This window comes from Diceros bicornis, chromosome 35 (genome assembly GCF_020826845.1).
Source record: "Diceros bicornis minor isolate mBicDic1 chromosome 35, mDicBic1.mat.cur, whole genome shotgun sequence".
NCBI lineage: Eukaryota > Metazoa > Chordata > Mammalia > Perissodactyla > Rhinocerotidae > Diceros > Diceros bicornis.
This window is the reverse complement of record NC_080774.1, coordinates 23,521,841-23,537,177: the sequence shown is the minus strand read 5'-3', so window position 1 is coordinate 23,537,177 and position 15,337 is coordinate 23,521,841. Positions and strand designations below refer to the sequence as shown.

At 38.8% G+C, this 15,337-nt stretch overlaps 1 protein-coding gene across 10 annotated transcripts in view; it reads right to left on the bottom strand.

Annotated features, from left to right (window-relative positions):
- MTMR3 (myotubularin related protein 3) overlaps nt 1–15,337 on the bottom strand; it is a 147,504-nt gene that overhangs the window by 21,417 nt on the left and 110,750 nt on the right. For all 10 annotated transcript variants that reach the window (XM_058531753.1, XM_058531752.1, XM_058531757.1 and 7 more), the window contains 4 exons: nt 14,345–14,427; nt 12,156–12,322; nt 6,761–6,857; nt 3,819–3,932 (listed from right to left, as the gene is read on the bottom strand). In XM_058531753.1, coding sequence (XP_058387736.1) covers nt 3,819–3,932; nt 6,761–6,857; nt 12,156–12,322; nt 14,345–14,427 — 461 coding nt within the window. The remainder of the gene's footprint in view (nt 1–3,818; nt 3,933–6,760; nt 6,858–12,155; nt 12,323–14,344; nt 14,428–15,337) is intronic.

Sequence of the window (15,337 nt, the reverse complement as noted above, 5' to 3'; positions counted from 1 at the left end):
CTTGGGATTGAAGGGCCATGGCATTATAATCGCTAGATCACAAGCGAGCTGTTGCAATAAGCAGTTAAGTTTTCTGCAGTCGTCTAAAATGCTTCAGACTGCATCAAAGAGAATTAAAACACTACAGATAAAAATCACTAAAGAGCGTACTTATCATTTTAACAAACAAAACCAGGAAAAGGATAAAAATTAAGATGTACAATGGATGAATCCCCAACTAAATAATGAATGCTTCAATTTTATATAAAAACATATAACTGTTCAAACTATCCCTAGGTTAATATTAGGCAAGCTCCCTAAATGACTCGAAGTTTCTAACAATCATTCAACGCACAGAGGGGGGAGCTGTGAACTGTACTACAGATGGGCAGCCTTCGCACCATCTTGCTGTGTTAGAGCAATCTCTGTCCTCAATAATAAATCCAATTAGCACTCTCTCATCACAGTAGGAGAAAGCACTAATCAGGCGCTGGTTCGGCATGGTGCTGTCAAGTAACTGCTGCTAGTAACCCCAGGAATCATTACTGCAGTCTACAGACAACTAAATTCAGTAAACATATTTTGGATTCATAAGTATCCTGACACCTGGGCTGAAAAAGCAGAAAGTGGTAGAGTATTCCAAAACATTCTTCAACACACCCCTTACAAAGCTCCCAAATAATATAACAACCCAGTTTGGAGCTCAGAGATACAAGACACATGTTCTGCAACAGAGGCCAGTTCCTGGAAGCCTGTCTGATTTTTTGTGAACTACACCAAGAACTTTCATTGATAATCTTTTGAGACCAGATTTTCTCTGAGAAACTGCAAATAAAAATTTTCGGTAAGAGTTAATACTAGGGAATATTATCTCCCACTGTGCTGTCTTAATTATGGAATTCATTATTCCAAGATATAGCCCAAACTGAAAAAAATAAGTTTTCTAAGAAAATTTGACTCAAAAAGATTTTTTTTTCATTTATATATACTCCATGGTCTCTAGAAAGGGTTGGGGAAAAACCGATGGCTCATGCCCTCTAGAATAAATTTTAAAAGGGAAAACAGGTTTCCCATGTTTATTCTAAGAAGTTTTTCTTCAACCTGCACTTTTAGGCTTCTCTACAGGGAGAATTCACCTAAAGCCCCTTACTTAGAAAATGAGAGTCCTTTCCCCTTCTGCTCAAAGTCAGCAGACCCCATAAATGCCAGGGCTGCTGATCTAACACAGCTGTTGGCTACAGAGTAGCAGCTGGCTGCTTTCCCTATTTGAGCTGGTCTGATCACTGATAAGACTCATAAATTCTTTCAGCTTTAACTGCTCTCTAATTCCTGTGTCATCCTTATCATTTGAGTGATAGGTAAATTTGGTGACCTACTTTTTTAGGGGTGTCTGAAAACAACAGTGATGAAAATTGAGGTTGAAAACTTAATGGGTTCCACTGGGCCAGAAGCAAATACTTTCCCATCTCTCTCTATTCAGGGAGGCCATCAGAATTTGCCTTCAGTGGACTAACTGAATAAGCCAGTTATCTCAGTGGGAATTCTACAAGGAGATAAATCCCTTCCTATAATCTCAATATTTCAATAGAATGCCTCCTGGCATGAACGAGTTTCTAAGCTCCACTGGTTTGGTCCAAAATCACAGAGAGTCCAAAAAGCGTGCAAACTGGAGAAAATGAAATGGAGAATGTGAATATTACAAGGAGGTGACATCTGAAACAGTTCCAAAATAAGAAGGAACGACTTCTTAAATTTAACATGATTCAGCATAGAAACAAAACCACACATTTGTGGACAGCTAATCTTCGACAAAGGAGCTAAGAACATATAATGGAGAAAGGAGTCCCTTCAATAAATGGTGTTGGGAAAACTGGACAGCCACATGCAAAAGAATGAAAGTAGACTACTATCCTTCACTACACACAAAAATTAACTCAAAATGGATCCAAGACTTGAAGGTAAGACCTGAAACCATAAAACTCCTAGAGGAAAATATAGGCAGCACACTCTTTGACATTCGTCTTAGAAGGATCTTTTCGAGTACCATGTCTACTTGGGCAAGGGAAACAAAAGAAAAAATAAATAGGACTTCATCAGACTCAAGAGCTTCTGCAAGACAAAGGAAACCAGGAACAAAATGAAAAGACGACTCACCAACTGGGAGAAAATATCTGCAGATCACATATTCAACAAGGGGTTAATCTCCAAAATACATAAAGACCTCACACAACTCAACAACAAAAAAACAAAGAACGCGATCAAAAAAGGGGCAGAGGATATGAACAGACATTTTTCCAAAGAAGATATGCAGATGGCCAATAGGCAATGAAAAGATGTTCAACATCACTAATCATTAGGGAAATGCAAATCAAAACTACACTTAAGATATCACCTTACACCCATTAGAATGGCTATCATCACCAAGACAAAAAAATAACAAACATTGGAGAGGATGTGGAGAAAAGGGAACCCTCATACACTGCTGGTGGGAATGCAAACTGGTGCAGCCACTATGGAAAACAGCATGGAGATTCCTCAAAATTTAAAAATAGAAATAACATACAACCCAGCTATCCCAATACTGTGTATTTATCCAAAGAACTTGAAATCAACAATTCAGAGACCTATGCACGCCTATGTTCATTGCAGCATTATTCACAATAGCCAAGAAGCAGAAGCAACCCAAGTGCCCATCAACTGATGATCGGATAAAGAAGATGTGGTGTATATACATATATACGTGCGCGCACACAGACATACACAATGGAATACTAGTCAGCCATAAAAAAAGACAAAAATCATCCCATTTACAACAACATGGATGGACCTTGAGGGTATTACGTTAAGCAAAATAAGCCAGACAGAGAAAGACAAACACCGTATGATTTCACTCACATGTGAAAGATAAACTAACACACGGACAGAGAACAGATTAGTGGTTACCAGAGGGAAAGAGGGTGGGAGTAGGCAGGGGGGTAAAAGGGCACATTTATATGGTGACCGACAAATAATAATATGCAACTGAAATTTCACAATGTTATAAACTATTATGACCTCAATATAATTTTTTAAAAAATTTAATATGATTCTGTGAGAACTGAGCCATTCACTGAATTATAAAAGCAGCCCTCAGGAATACAACCTATTCCAGATATTTCTTAGAGGAGCCCAGTGTTTATAGATTCACATTCAGATGTCACAGCATATCTGCAAAGAACATCATTTCCATTTTACTAATTAGGAACAGGCTGAGGTCAATTAGGGAACTTCAAGGCGCCACAGCAAGGAGTGTCAGAGAAAAGACCTGAACACCAAAACCTGTGCTCATCACCACGCCACCATCCCCTTCTGGAACTTGCCTCCTTTGGCTCTTCTGCCTTTGATCTCTGAGATCTTCTATCCAGCTAAGACCTGCCTTCTCTAAAGCATTCCTCTCAAAGCAGAGCTCTTCCATGTGTCGAAATTTCAACCACAAAGACAATCACAAATGATTCAACTCCATACTCCCAATTCTCACTTTCTAGGACTCATCTCTCTCAATCCAAAGGCCAACACCTGAAGCTAAATGCAGTCAGCACATTATCTTCCCACAGAATGTCAGACAGATCTTAAAATTTCAGGACCAACTGAACCATCAGCTAGTGTTCTGGATGTAATAAGTACTGGTGTGTGTGACTAGAAGAGCAGCTTTAGCAACAAGGAAGCACGGAATTGCCTAGAAAGTTCCCTGAACCCTTCCCTCCCTTCCCAAATGAGCAGCAGCAGAGGCGGCAGACCACATGACCACATGCAGGGGGCAGTAGCACCAGACCAAGCTGGGCCTGGCCAGGCTTACTTACCTGTAGACAACGGCAGGGATGCGCTTCCAGGATCTGAAGCTTGCTACACTTTCTAGTTCTTTATCAGTGATCCAGGCAGGCACTATGAGCTCCTGTGGATAACTACCACACAGCCTAACAGGGAAGGTGAGAAAGAGGGAGAGGGAGAGGGCGAAGACGAGAGGGAGGGAGGGAGGGGAGGGGGGAGGGGGGAGGGGGGGAGGGAGGGAGGGGAGGGAGAGACACTAGGTGAGCTAGCATAAAGAGGTTGATCAAGCTACCCCAGAGCCAGTTAAAAGGCAATGAGGAACATTACTTGAGTCTTGGTCTGCTCAGCAGAATGGGCTGCCTCAAGTGTTTACTTATGTATATATCATGTGATACTATCTTGGATTGTTCCACTCAATGCTGCCTTTGGGGAATCCGACAATTTTAACCATCAATGAAAAAAAGGGGAGTTGAGAGGCAGTTACTCCATCGTAACTCTCTGTCTCTCTGTTATAACAAATACAGGTCATTTCTAACTACACAACTGCCCAGTCCAACTACAGAAGTGAAAGTCTGTGTCATCTCTACCAGACCTTCAGTCTTTCAGGCTTTTGTCAAAGGGAAACAGGTGAGAGCCCACGATTTCAAGTTTCCAGAGACCTCATACAATCATTAACATATTCTTTGATGTGAACCAAACAGGGTGTCCTAATTATTGGGAACAGGTGCAGCCATGGATATGAAGAAACAGTACCACAGGTCAGCCATTTGCATGTATAATCACAGCCCCATTGAGCCAAGTTAGTAATGTGAATAAACTATTAATCATAATTTCTATAAAATATACTTCAGAACAAACTACATTCCGGGGAAAAAAGCTCTGTTTTCATTAGGGAAGATGCTGGTAGTTGCATGCTAGTCAAGCTGGTGCCCCAGAAAGCAGTATTTATGATAGGTTTTTTACTTACAGGACAATGTCTCTCTATGGGTAACACAATATTCCTTTTCAATAGTGAAGGCAATAAGACTTTTAACCCAAATCCTAAAATATACAAACTCTTCCTCCTCCACCACCACCACCGCGGCGGCCCTGCCCTAGCCTATCCTATGCATTAGGAGAAAAGGCAGAAAAATATAGAGTGGCTTAGGAATTGGGGGTTTTGATCATTCTGCACTAAATCTCTCTCTCCTGTTCTCAATTTCCAGAAGATTAAGTATCAGGAATTTAAAAGCCACTGAACAGGAGAATGTCTATAACCAAGAGTAGCTCTATAAACTTCCTATCACCTACTCACAAACTCCTAAAAATAACCTGGGACACAGTGATCACAGTTAATACTCTAACCATGAGTCTTGCTCCTTTTATCTTGTTTTAAACCTAAAAGTAAATTTGGCTCTCATTCTTCCTTTGTAGTAGGAAGAACTTTTCAATGTCCTGAAGACTGGTTTTGAGGTGGAAATAGTGGACTCAAAGACACTAAGCTGATTTTTAAAACCCATATTAAATAGAGATTTTAAAAACCAATGGCAGGGACCGCCCAGTGGTGTAGCAGTTAAGTTCACGCATTCCACTTCAGTGGCCCAGGGTTCGCCAGTTCAGATCCTGGGCGCAGACCTACTCACGGCTCATCAAGCCATGCTGAGGCAGCGTCCTATATAGAAGGGCTACAACTCTACAACCATGATATACAACTGTGTACTGGGGCTTTGGGGAGAAAAAAGAAAAAAAAAAAGAGAGGAAGACTGGCAACAGATGTTAGCTCAGGGTCAATCTTCCTCAAAAAAAAATAAATAAATAAAAACCAATGCCTTTTGAACCCAAACGTTTTTTCAACAAGCTTAGCTTAATTCAGTTTTTTGACTATACCCAATTTTCTGATCATTATATTTCTTGTCCTATAAGTATTACACTACCTAGTAGTCAGCCCTTCAGCAAGTACTAGCTTGCTCACTTGTAGATAAGCAGTTTCCAGTACAGGAAAGGTGGATTACACATGAGCAAAGCCTGTGGCAGCCTCTGAGGCCCCCTCCTCCAGTCTCCATCTTCTTTCTCTGCTTTGACTTGTCAATGAGAACAAGCAAAGGTATGACAGGTCTGTAGCTCCCAAGTCTTCACAACACTCCAGGTTCCTAACTCCTTGGCCAAGGTCCATGTTAAGAGCTATGTACAATAATTAGCTGTAGTTTTTCCAGTGAAAAATGAAATGCTCTGATGGCTACCCACAAATAGACCAGGAAAACGGCTATCATAATTGAGGCAGCTCAAAGGACAACAGAATGATTAATGTCTCCAACTGCTGCAGGGAACTTAAGAGGAGAAGGATATATTAATTTAAATCTCCTGGACAATTTTGTTTTGTTTTATAGAAACTTAGATCACCAAAATCACAGTGGCTAACTGCCCTCCCCCACCAAAGTACTTAGATCTCTTAAGGAAACAGGTAATGGGAAATATTTAATAATGGTTACATTAATATTTAATGGTTAAATGATCATAGCTGTGAAGTTCGTTTTACATCATATATTGAAGAATGGAATATTTATGCCTATTTCATAGGATGTGGAGTAAAATCACATCATAAAAATTAGCTCCCAAGTGTTTTATCATTGCTTATAAGATCACTGATTCTATCTCTAATGTGATGTCAAGTAGCGATGAGAATAACAGAAAGTGCCTGCCTACAGGTAAAAACAGTATTATCCAGACATGCATGTGCCAGGAAGAATAGAGGTCTGGAAGGAGTAAAAAGGAAGGTTCTAGGATCCTATTAAGTAAGGACCACTTTTCCACTCAAGTGATAGCAATGGGAACATATGGCTCTGAAGTACCCTAAAGATCATGCATTTACATTTAATAAATAAAACTCGATTTGAAAGAAAAAGTCTAAGTTCAGATGTTCTTGTCACATGAGAATTGGGGTTTCTGCAAAGGCACTGGCTGTGAAACACCGTCCACAGGGACCTATACCACTCACTTGTACTTCTCATTGATGTTGGAAATCCTCCAGGCATTGTTCATATCAAAACCCATCCGCTCCACTTCGTTTTTAAACCTTGACGTTACATGCTCCCCTAGGGGCCAAAGACAGACAGCAGAAAGAAAGAAATGAATATCATTTTGCAAAACAGGTGGAATAAAAGCATAGCTACCCTGCTCAGTTATTAAAAGAAAAAAAAAAGAAGGGCAAGTATTATATAAATAACATATTTAGTTTTAGTTAAAAATTCCCTGTCAGGATAAGACTATAAAAAGGAATGAAGAAATTAATTTTAATCAAGAACTATATTTTCTAATCACTGCTATCAACTCTGAGGGTAGTCTCCCTGAGCTCATTTTACAGAGGACAAAACTGAGACTGAGAGAGATTATGGAGGTCTGTCTGGTCCCAAAATCCATGTTCTTATCACTATACTGGCTACTTTCCCATTTCCACACTCAGACTGACAGTATACAAAGGAAATAAAATCAACAAGTTCACCAAGAACAGTAACATAGATCTACAACTCCTCATCAGAAACCGTTTGGGCCAGATTTCAGAACTTGAGAGTTTTCTAAATTTTAAGATAGTATATATATTAAAATATTAGGTTAACACTCTCGTCAGGGCCTACTTAACCAACTATTAATATTTCTACAGTGAAATGCATGGGATAATTCAAACTAAATGGGATAAATAAAGCAACAAATAGCTTCATGTCAGCTCAGATCAGGTCAAGCCACCAAATAAAATAAGAAAAATCTTTCAATTTCCAAAGCCTTACAAATTACATAATTGCAGATAAGAGATCATGGAACGATAACAGCAAGTACCCAGGAATCTCAGGAAACACCATACTATTAAGTAAAGTGCTTAGCATCTGTAAGAACATCCACCCAAACAAGTATATAATCTGCCTACATTTGCCCCAGTGAATTTGGCTTCCTCTTCCTTAGGTTCCTAACATAAAGACATTAAACCTGAAATAACTTTCTTTCTTGAAAACACACAGAGTCCTAGGGCAGTAATTTTATAAACAAACAAACAAAAAACCATTATGCAGTACCTCTAATATATAGTGTTACAGGTTACAAAATAAATGCTGGTGGGGGCTGGGAGAAACTACAAAAACAAACAAAAGCACAAAACAGACTGCTTTGGTGATCAAAGTATAAAGCTTTGCTCTCCTTGGGAAAGGAGCTTCAGAATAGGAAACAGCAATTACTTGAATGAAGGACAATTCTATAAAACTGCTTCCCATTTAAACTGCTTTTCTTGAACTTAAACTAAGTATTATAGGCTTCCTGAAGGAGAGCTATAAAAAGATGAGGTTCAGAGATGCAGAAAGAAATAATCAGCTGAACCTAGCCTATTTTGGAAAAGTTTCAGAAGCGATGTAGGCTTCCAAATAGGAAAAAAGCTATCTGAACTGGGGCTCCATCTGTTTACAAATTGCAAGGAATAGTGACCATCAAGAATACTAGACAGGGGAGTCTTTCACTTATAATCCCAATCTAAAAGCTGTAAAACTACTGCTTAAGTTCATTAATTAATGAGATTTTCCCCACCCTGGGATACAGCTCCAAGTCTTTTGCAAAAGGTAAAAGTACTTTAATTAATGGTCCTTTACATTCGTACCTCTATCTTAAACACACAGATGCCCTAAAAGGATCCTATAATTTAAAAATAATCACCACCACCACTGGCAATTTACTACATAGAACCACTGCCCAAAGAAGGGCTTAGAACCACCATCCAGAGCATGAAATTCTGAGCTACAAAGAAATACATACTGAGCAGCAAGCATAGAAAATCTTATTTCAAGTTCCTTGAGAACAAGGAGTAAGTTTTAATTATCTTTGTATCCTCTAAGACAGTGACTTCATAAACTTTGAAACTGACCATCACAACCCACAATAAGAATTGTTTTACATCACAATACAAATGTTTATTTTTAAAAAAAGATTTCACAAAACAATACCTATCTTTACTATAAGTGTAAGACATTTTGATATTTTCTATCCTGTTTCACTTCATACTTTATTTCTTAAAACTTTGATTTCATGGATCACAACCTATAGTTTGAAAACCACTGCTTGAAAAAAATCTAGCAACAGACCTTACATACGTGAGTAATTCAACTGGCTTTTGCCAAATTGTGTTAGAAGTTCACTTAACGTTTATTCAGCCAGAAAAGTGAATGCCAAGCACATCTATTGCTGAATTTCCCTTAAGAATTTCCCTCTCAGAATTCTGTCTTCATTGATTCAACATTAGATATGCTGTAATATCTCAATTTTATTTTAAATATTAAGGTCCTAAGTTTTTTGTTTGGCTTTATATTTCCATTTCAACCGTTCCTGTCTGCCGCCCCTATCCCCAAATGAGGATTTATTGCATTTTAGAGTCTATGCTTATGATCTCATGTGTAGGGGGATATTATACAAAGGTATCACTTTGAAATATCTCAAGTGCTATCTCACCCTAAAGATGACTTATAAGAATGTGGTTGTCTGGTATGCTCATATTTGGTGAGTAATACTGTAGCCACCACCAATACTCAACAATATTGGGTGGAGACAGAAGAACCAGGTTGACTGGCTTTAAAAATGCCACCATGGTATTTTTTAAGAGCAAGTTTTTCCCCTGTACTTCACAGTGAAAATATATGAAAGGAAAAAGCCATACATACACACACACTCTAACCAAGTCACTGAAGTACAATAAGATTCCATGTGAGTGGTAGCAGGTTAATTTCAGTGTGGACTGTATATATTGGGAAGAAATAAAATATAACCTTTATTCATGCAGTTCCATTCATGCATTCCAACCAATCAGTTACAATGGCATCACCTTGCATATTCATAGTTTCCAAAATGTTTTCACAAGCATGGCACATGGTAGGCATTCAAACATTTCCTGAATTGAACTCTCCAGTCTTAACAGACTTCATCTTCAGGAAACCCCGATCAGCTTGGGCAGAAAGAACAAGAATGCCCCAGCTAAAGGAACAAAGGAAACTATAAAGAGGATAAATGGCTTGCCCACTATTATTTTTTTAATTAACTGGTAGAGTATGGCTTTGAATTCACGTTTAGTTCCTAAATCAGTACTTTACTCCCCCAAATGCTTCCATCCATCACAAACCCATAAAAAGACAGAGGACACTGTGGACATCTCTATGTCCTGGTGGTCAAAGAATACCAGGTATCAGGAAAGAAAGGGCCTGAGGACCAAAGTCATCCCAGCTCAGGACAAAGTCATCCACAATTAAAAGACAAGACTGAAGTTCTGACCTCGCACAACTTAAGACTATCCTAAAAGTTGGCTCAAATCCAAAAAAAAACTGAAATTTTCAAGAGAATAAAGAATCATCTAAAAAGATGAGGAATTTTCACTCTGTGGTTGGGAGAGAATAAGCTAGGAGAAAGCAAGCCTTGTTGACTAAAAACTGGCAACTCAAAACTAGGAAATGCCTTTTGGAGTTAAGAGTCTTAAATCAAAGTTCCATATAACATAATGCAGCAAGCTAGATTCATTAACTTCATTATCCCAGGAGATGGTAGAGACTAAAAATTTAATAATTAAGATGTAATGGTTAAAAACTAAGCAAATGTACACATAAGATTTGTGCATTTCATTGTATGTAAACTTTACCTTTAAAAAAAAACTTGAGGGGCTGGCCCCGTGGCGTAGCAGTTAAGTGCACACGCTCCGCCGCTGGTGGCCCGGGTTCAGATCCCAGGCGCGCACCAATGCACTGCTTGTCAAACCATGCTGTGGCAGCATCCCATATAAAGGGGAGGAAGATGAGCATGGATGTTAGCCCAGAGCCAGTCTTCCTCAGCCAAAAGAGGAGGATTGGCATGATTGTTAGCTCAGGGCTGATCTTCCTCACAAAAAAAAAAAAAACACCTTGAAAAGAGCCATAAACAAAAAAATAAAATTAAAAAAAAATGGCATCTCAATGAAGAAGTAAGAAGAGATGCAATGGATAAGGGAGTGAAGTGAGAGAGTTTAAGCACATTCTCATAAACTTCCAAGGTTGATGTGGTCTGTCATGGGTGACTTTGGGTTCCACTAGCCTGACGAGGCTCATGGGAAGCTTGGATTCCTAAGGCTTTCACTGAGGCTCCACAAGGGCAGATACCTCTGTTTTTCATCTCAGTATCCACAGCCATCCCACACAGTCAGCTCTCAATAGCTGAGAACTGGATTTAAGTCCTAGATCTGTCACTGCCTAGCAGTGGGACTTGGCAACAGGCTTTACCACTGAGTCTCCATTTCTTTGGCTCCCAAAACCAAGATACCAGACATCCTGTTTGACGAGGTCATGAGGGTCAAACAATAGTACATATCAAAGCATCTTTAAAAATAAGATGATGCTTATGTTTGTTATATTTTAGTTAAACAAGAATATGAACCAGAAGCTTCAACCAGTGAAAGAACCGGGGAACAAAGTGATACAAGAATAGCTAGATTAGCCTCAAATGTTTAGAATGACCCAGGGCTGAACTATTAAGATTAAAGATTCAGTACTAAAAATTGAAGTTTAAAGAAAAAAGTCCCAAGAGTAAACTGTATTGGAATGAAGCTCACAACTTTTCAATGCTTAGGAATTCAAGACTTTGCTTCCAAATTGGACACACTAAAGATTCAGTGTTGGACCAGCAAAGTTCTATTTATGGCAGCATAAAGTTTACAGACAACTACATGCAGGGAAATAACATGAACTTGGTCAAAGCCATTTCTGAGGGAGAAAGATAGTGAGCAGGACAAAAATCTCATGAGGAGTCAAAAAGCTTGGATTCCAGTACGGGCTCAGCTTCTCTATTTGTCCTGAGGGAAGTCACCTGGCCTCTCTAGACTTCTGTTTCATCATCTATGGGATGAAAAGGGTGACTTCAGGTAATCTATGACTTGAAAATTCAAATATAGTGAAAGGCCATTTTGTACTCCACTATTCTGTGGCCTAACCTCACACCTCTATACCTTTGTTCATGCTACTTGCTCGGTCTAAAGTTCTTTTCCCCATTCTCTAATCAATGAACCCTCATTCAACCTTCAAAGCCTACTCAAAAGCCACTTCTAATGTGAAGTCTTCCCAAGAGTGTATACAACACTCACGGCTCCCCATAAAACCCATCAAACCTTACTATAGTTATTTTTAGGCCCAGCAGATTGTGATGCCAAATCTAGTGTCCTTCCCTTCCCCTGAAAGGCAGAAAACATGTTCTATTGAGCTTAGAAGAATGATGGACACATGCTAGGTGCTCCATAAAATATATATATTGATTGACTATATGAATGCTTAGGAGTCTCATTTCATGCTAAGGGTACCTCAAGTGGTAGTTCAATAAAGCCACCATTTGTACATTTTAGAAATGCCTACCTGGTCTGCACAGGTCTCCATGTTGTTCTTTTTCACTGGCGTAGACCTCCATGCACCAAGCGTGGTATGCAAATGAGAAGAGATCTTCTATTTTAGCAGGTGGTCGAATTGCATTGTTCAGTCTCTTAAGCCACTCTTGACACTGCTCAAAGGTTGAGAACTGACACCTTTGTAAAGCCAAACAAGTACAATGTAATCAGAAGACAGCTAACAATAAAACCTAAGAGAAGCCACCATTTCAAGAGTGCCTACTCAGGGTAAAGTGACAACTATAGTCAAAAAGCATTAAAGGTGGTCATTCACACATTTGTAATAAAAACAGGTTTGACAAATTTTGGCCAATGGTGCAAAAATGTCAAAAGGAAGAAAGCTGAACATGTGGAAAACTTATTTTTTAGACTAGTGAAATCTCTTCTGAGATTAATGACAATTATTCAAGTAAAATAGCAGTCATTCTCTTCCATGAATGGGGTTTCATTCTACTTCTTCCATCAAAGCTTTATGGTTGTCAAGAAATATGTTTAGAGAAGTTCTTTTTGTTTTTTTATAACACATTAGGCTGAGCTTAAAAATAAATTACAGCACTACTTTTGACCAGTTAAGGAATAATTTCAAAATCTGTCTATTTAGCAATTAGAACAAATCAGCAATTTTAGATACAAAATAAGATATATTACATTGAAACTTTCAGCTGTGACCATGTACAGAACAAAACAATTCTATTATCAATCGCAAGTTCCAGTATATATAAAGTTAAAATAGTGCAAAAAATACTTTACCTTTTCAAATGCAGGCAGTGTTTAAAATTGAATAATTAGTAAGCAAGCTTTTTCAACTGTGAATTGTAGGCAGTATCTATCAAAAGCAAGCCAAATCTCAATGGCTAAAAAGGAATTTAAATATTTACCTTAAAACCAAGGAGGTCACTTAAACCTCTCCTTGTCTCAATCAGTGGCTCATCAACATGCCAACACACAATGTTTATTGGCACTCCAGAACAGTTAAAGAGAGAAAGTAAAAACTTCGGGAATTTAAAACTTATAGAGCTACTAAATTTAAAAACACATTTCAGGCATAATTTTGCAATCATTGCAGTAAAGATTAGATCAGATAAAAACCATTAATGGATGCTAAACCTATGGAGCAATTTGATGAAAAGCAGGAGGTTTTCACTGTCTTAAAGGGCCTCCCAGAGACTTTATTAGTTGCAAGGGAGAAAATATAGAAATTATTCAGAAAGCAGGTGACACCTCGACAAGAGTGATAAAAATTAACATCAATAGAGACAGATGGACGCTGTTTGCCTCCAGACGTAATACAATACCCTGAAAAGGACATAACCTCATAAATACAGTATTCCAGCTGAGACTGCACAACCTCAGTTTAATCATGAGGAAACACTGGACAGACACAAAATGAGAAACATTCTACTAAAATAAAAGATTGTATTTTTCAAAATGTGAATGTCACAAAAGACAAAGAAAGATGGTGAAGAATATTCCGGATTAAAGAAGGCTATAGAATCAAGGCAACTAAATGTAATATCTGACCTTGACTGGATGCTGTTCTGAACAAGGTGGGGGTGGGGGAATGCTATAAAGGGCATTATTAGGTCAACTGACAAAATTAGCACACGAATAATAGCTTTGGATAAAAGTATTAGGAGTGTAAAATTGTCAAGTTGATAATGATACTGTGGTTATGTAAAAAAAAATCCCTATTCTTAGGAAAGCACACTCAAGTATTTCAGGGTGAAGAGCCGTGATTATGTAACTTACTTTCAAATGGTTCAGAAAAAGAATCTCTCTCTCTCTCTCTCTCTCTCTCTCTCTCTCTCTCTCTCTCTCACACACACACACACACACACACACACACACACACACACACACACACACACACACACGAGTCCCCTGCAAATGATAAAGCAAATGAGGTAAAATGTTAATACCAGTGTTCTTTGTACTATTTTTATTTTTATACTTTTTTGTAAATTCGAAATTATTTCCAACTAAAAAAACATCTTTTAAATAGCAAAGTACCCTTAAAGATAAAATATTTCAGGCACTAACTACTCAGAAAATATTCCTAACAAGGCTGACCCTCAGAAGCTGTTTTTCTGTTATCAAATCATGGATCCAGTCTTTAAAAAATATTTTCCACACTAAACAGCAGCATAACACGCCACATACCTGATAACTTTGCAGTCTTTACAAGTCAAATGAAGCTGAAATATATCTCGGCATTCAACACTTTCTATAAGCTGTAATGGAACCTGCAATTAAAAAAGATGAAGTCCCCTTAGTCAAAAAGGCATTGACCCTGCAGTTCGTCAAGTGTCCAACAAGAGTGATTAGAAAGCTCTACAGGGGAAAGAAGCAAGGAGAACTGTCAATTCATCCGGATCAATAGAATTCAAGTGATTACTATTGAGTGAATTAGGGTTTCCCTTTCTCTATCTCTAAATCAGTGGCCTCAAGTCATGTCATAGCATGAAGACAACAAAGAGGAGGCACCACCTCTGAAAGAACAGGGAAATATGTCATCTCTCAGACATCAAACTCACAAGCTCATCTCTCACAGTACTACTTTAGACACTACAGCTAGCTCTGATTTGCAATGACACAGAAGCTGAAAGGAACCAGAATGTTAATTCTGTCTTGTTTACAGAAAAGAACTGCAGATCGAGGTCCTAGTGGGACTATACTTGTCATTTGCCCCAAATGACAAAGTGAGCTTGCAGCTTTGTGTCAGCAAAGGAGTATCCTGAAAAAGACTGGAGGTCTAAACTGCCTGCAGGTTACACAGAAAAGAAGACGGGACAGGGTCTTTGCTCAGTAGAATAAACCCACAGGTATCGAGGAGGAGGGAACAGGCCACACAGTGGTCAAAGGTCCTAAAACTATCTAGGTCTAATTTGCTTCAAAAGACCAGTTGAGGAGCCCTGTTTGCCAAGTGGGACTTGGGGCATGAGCAAGCTGGAACAGTCTTGTCCCTGCCAATCTGGTCAGCAGACTCTAGTGAACACGGGAGTAAGTACAATAGCGGAGATGGATCAGAGAAGGCAGACAGGAGGGAAAGCATCTGAACAGGGTGATAAATCCTCAAGTGGACATGAGAATCCTCCCCCTGCCCCTCAACTCATCCTGACTCAACCCCTGTCTTCCTAAAACAATTTCCAAAAC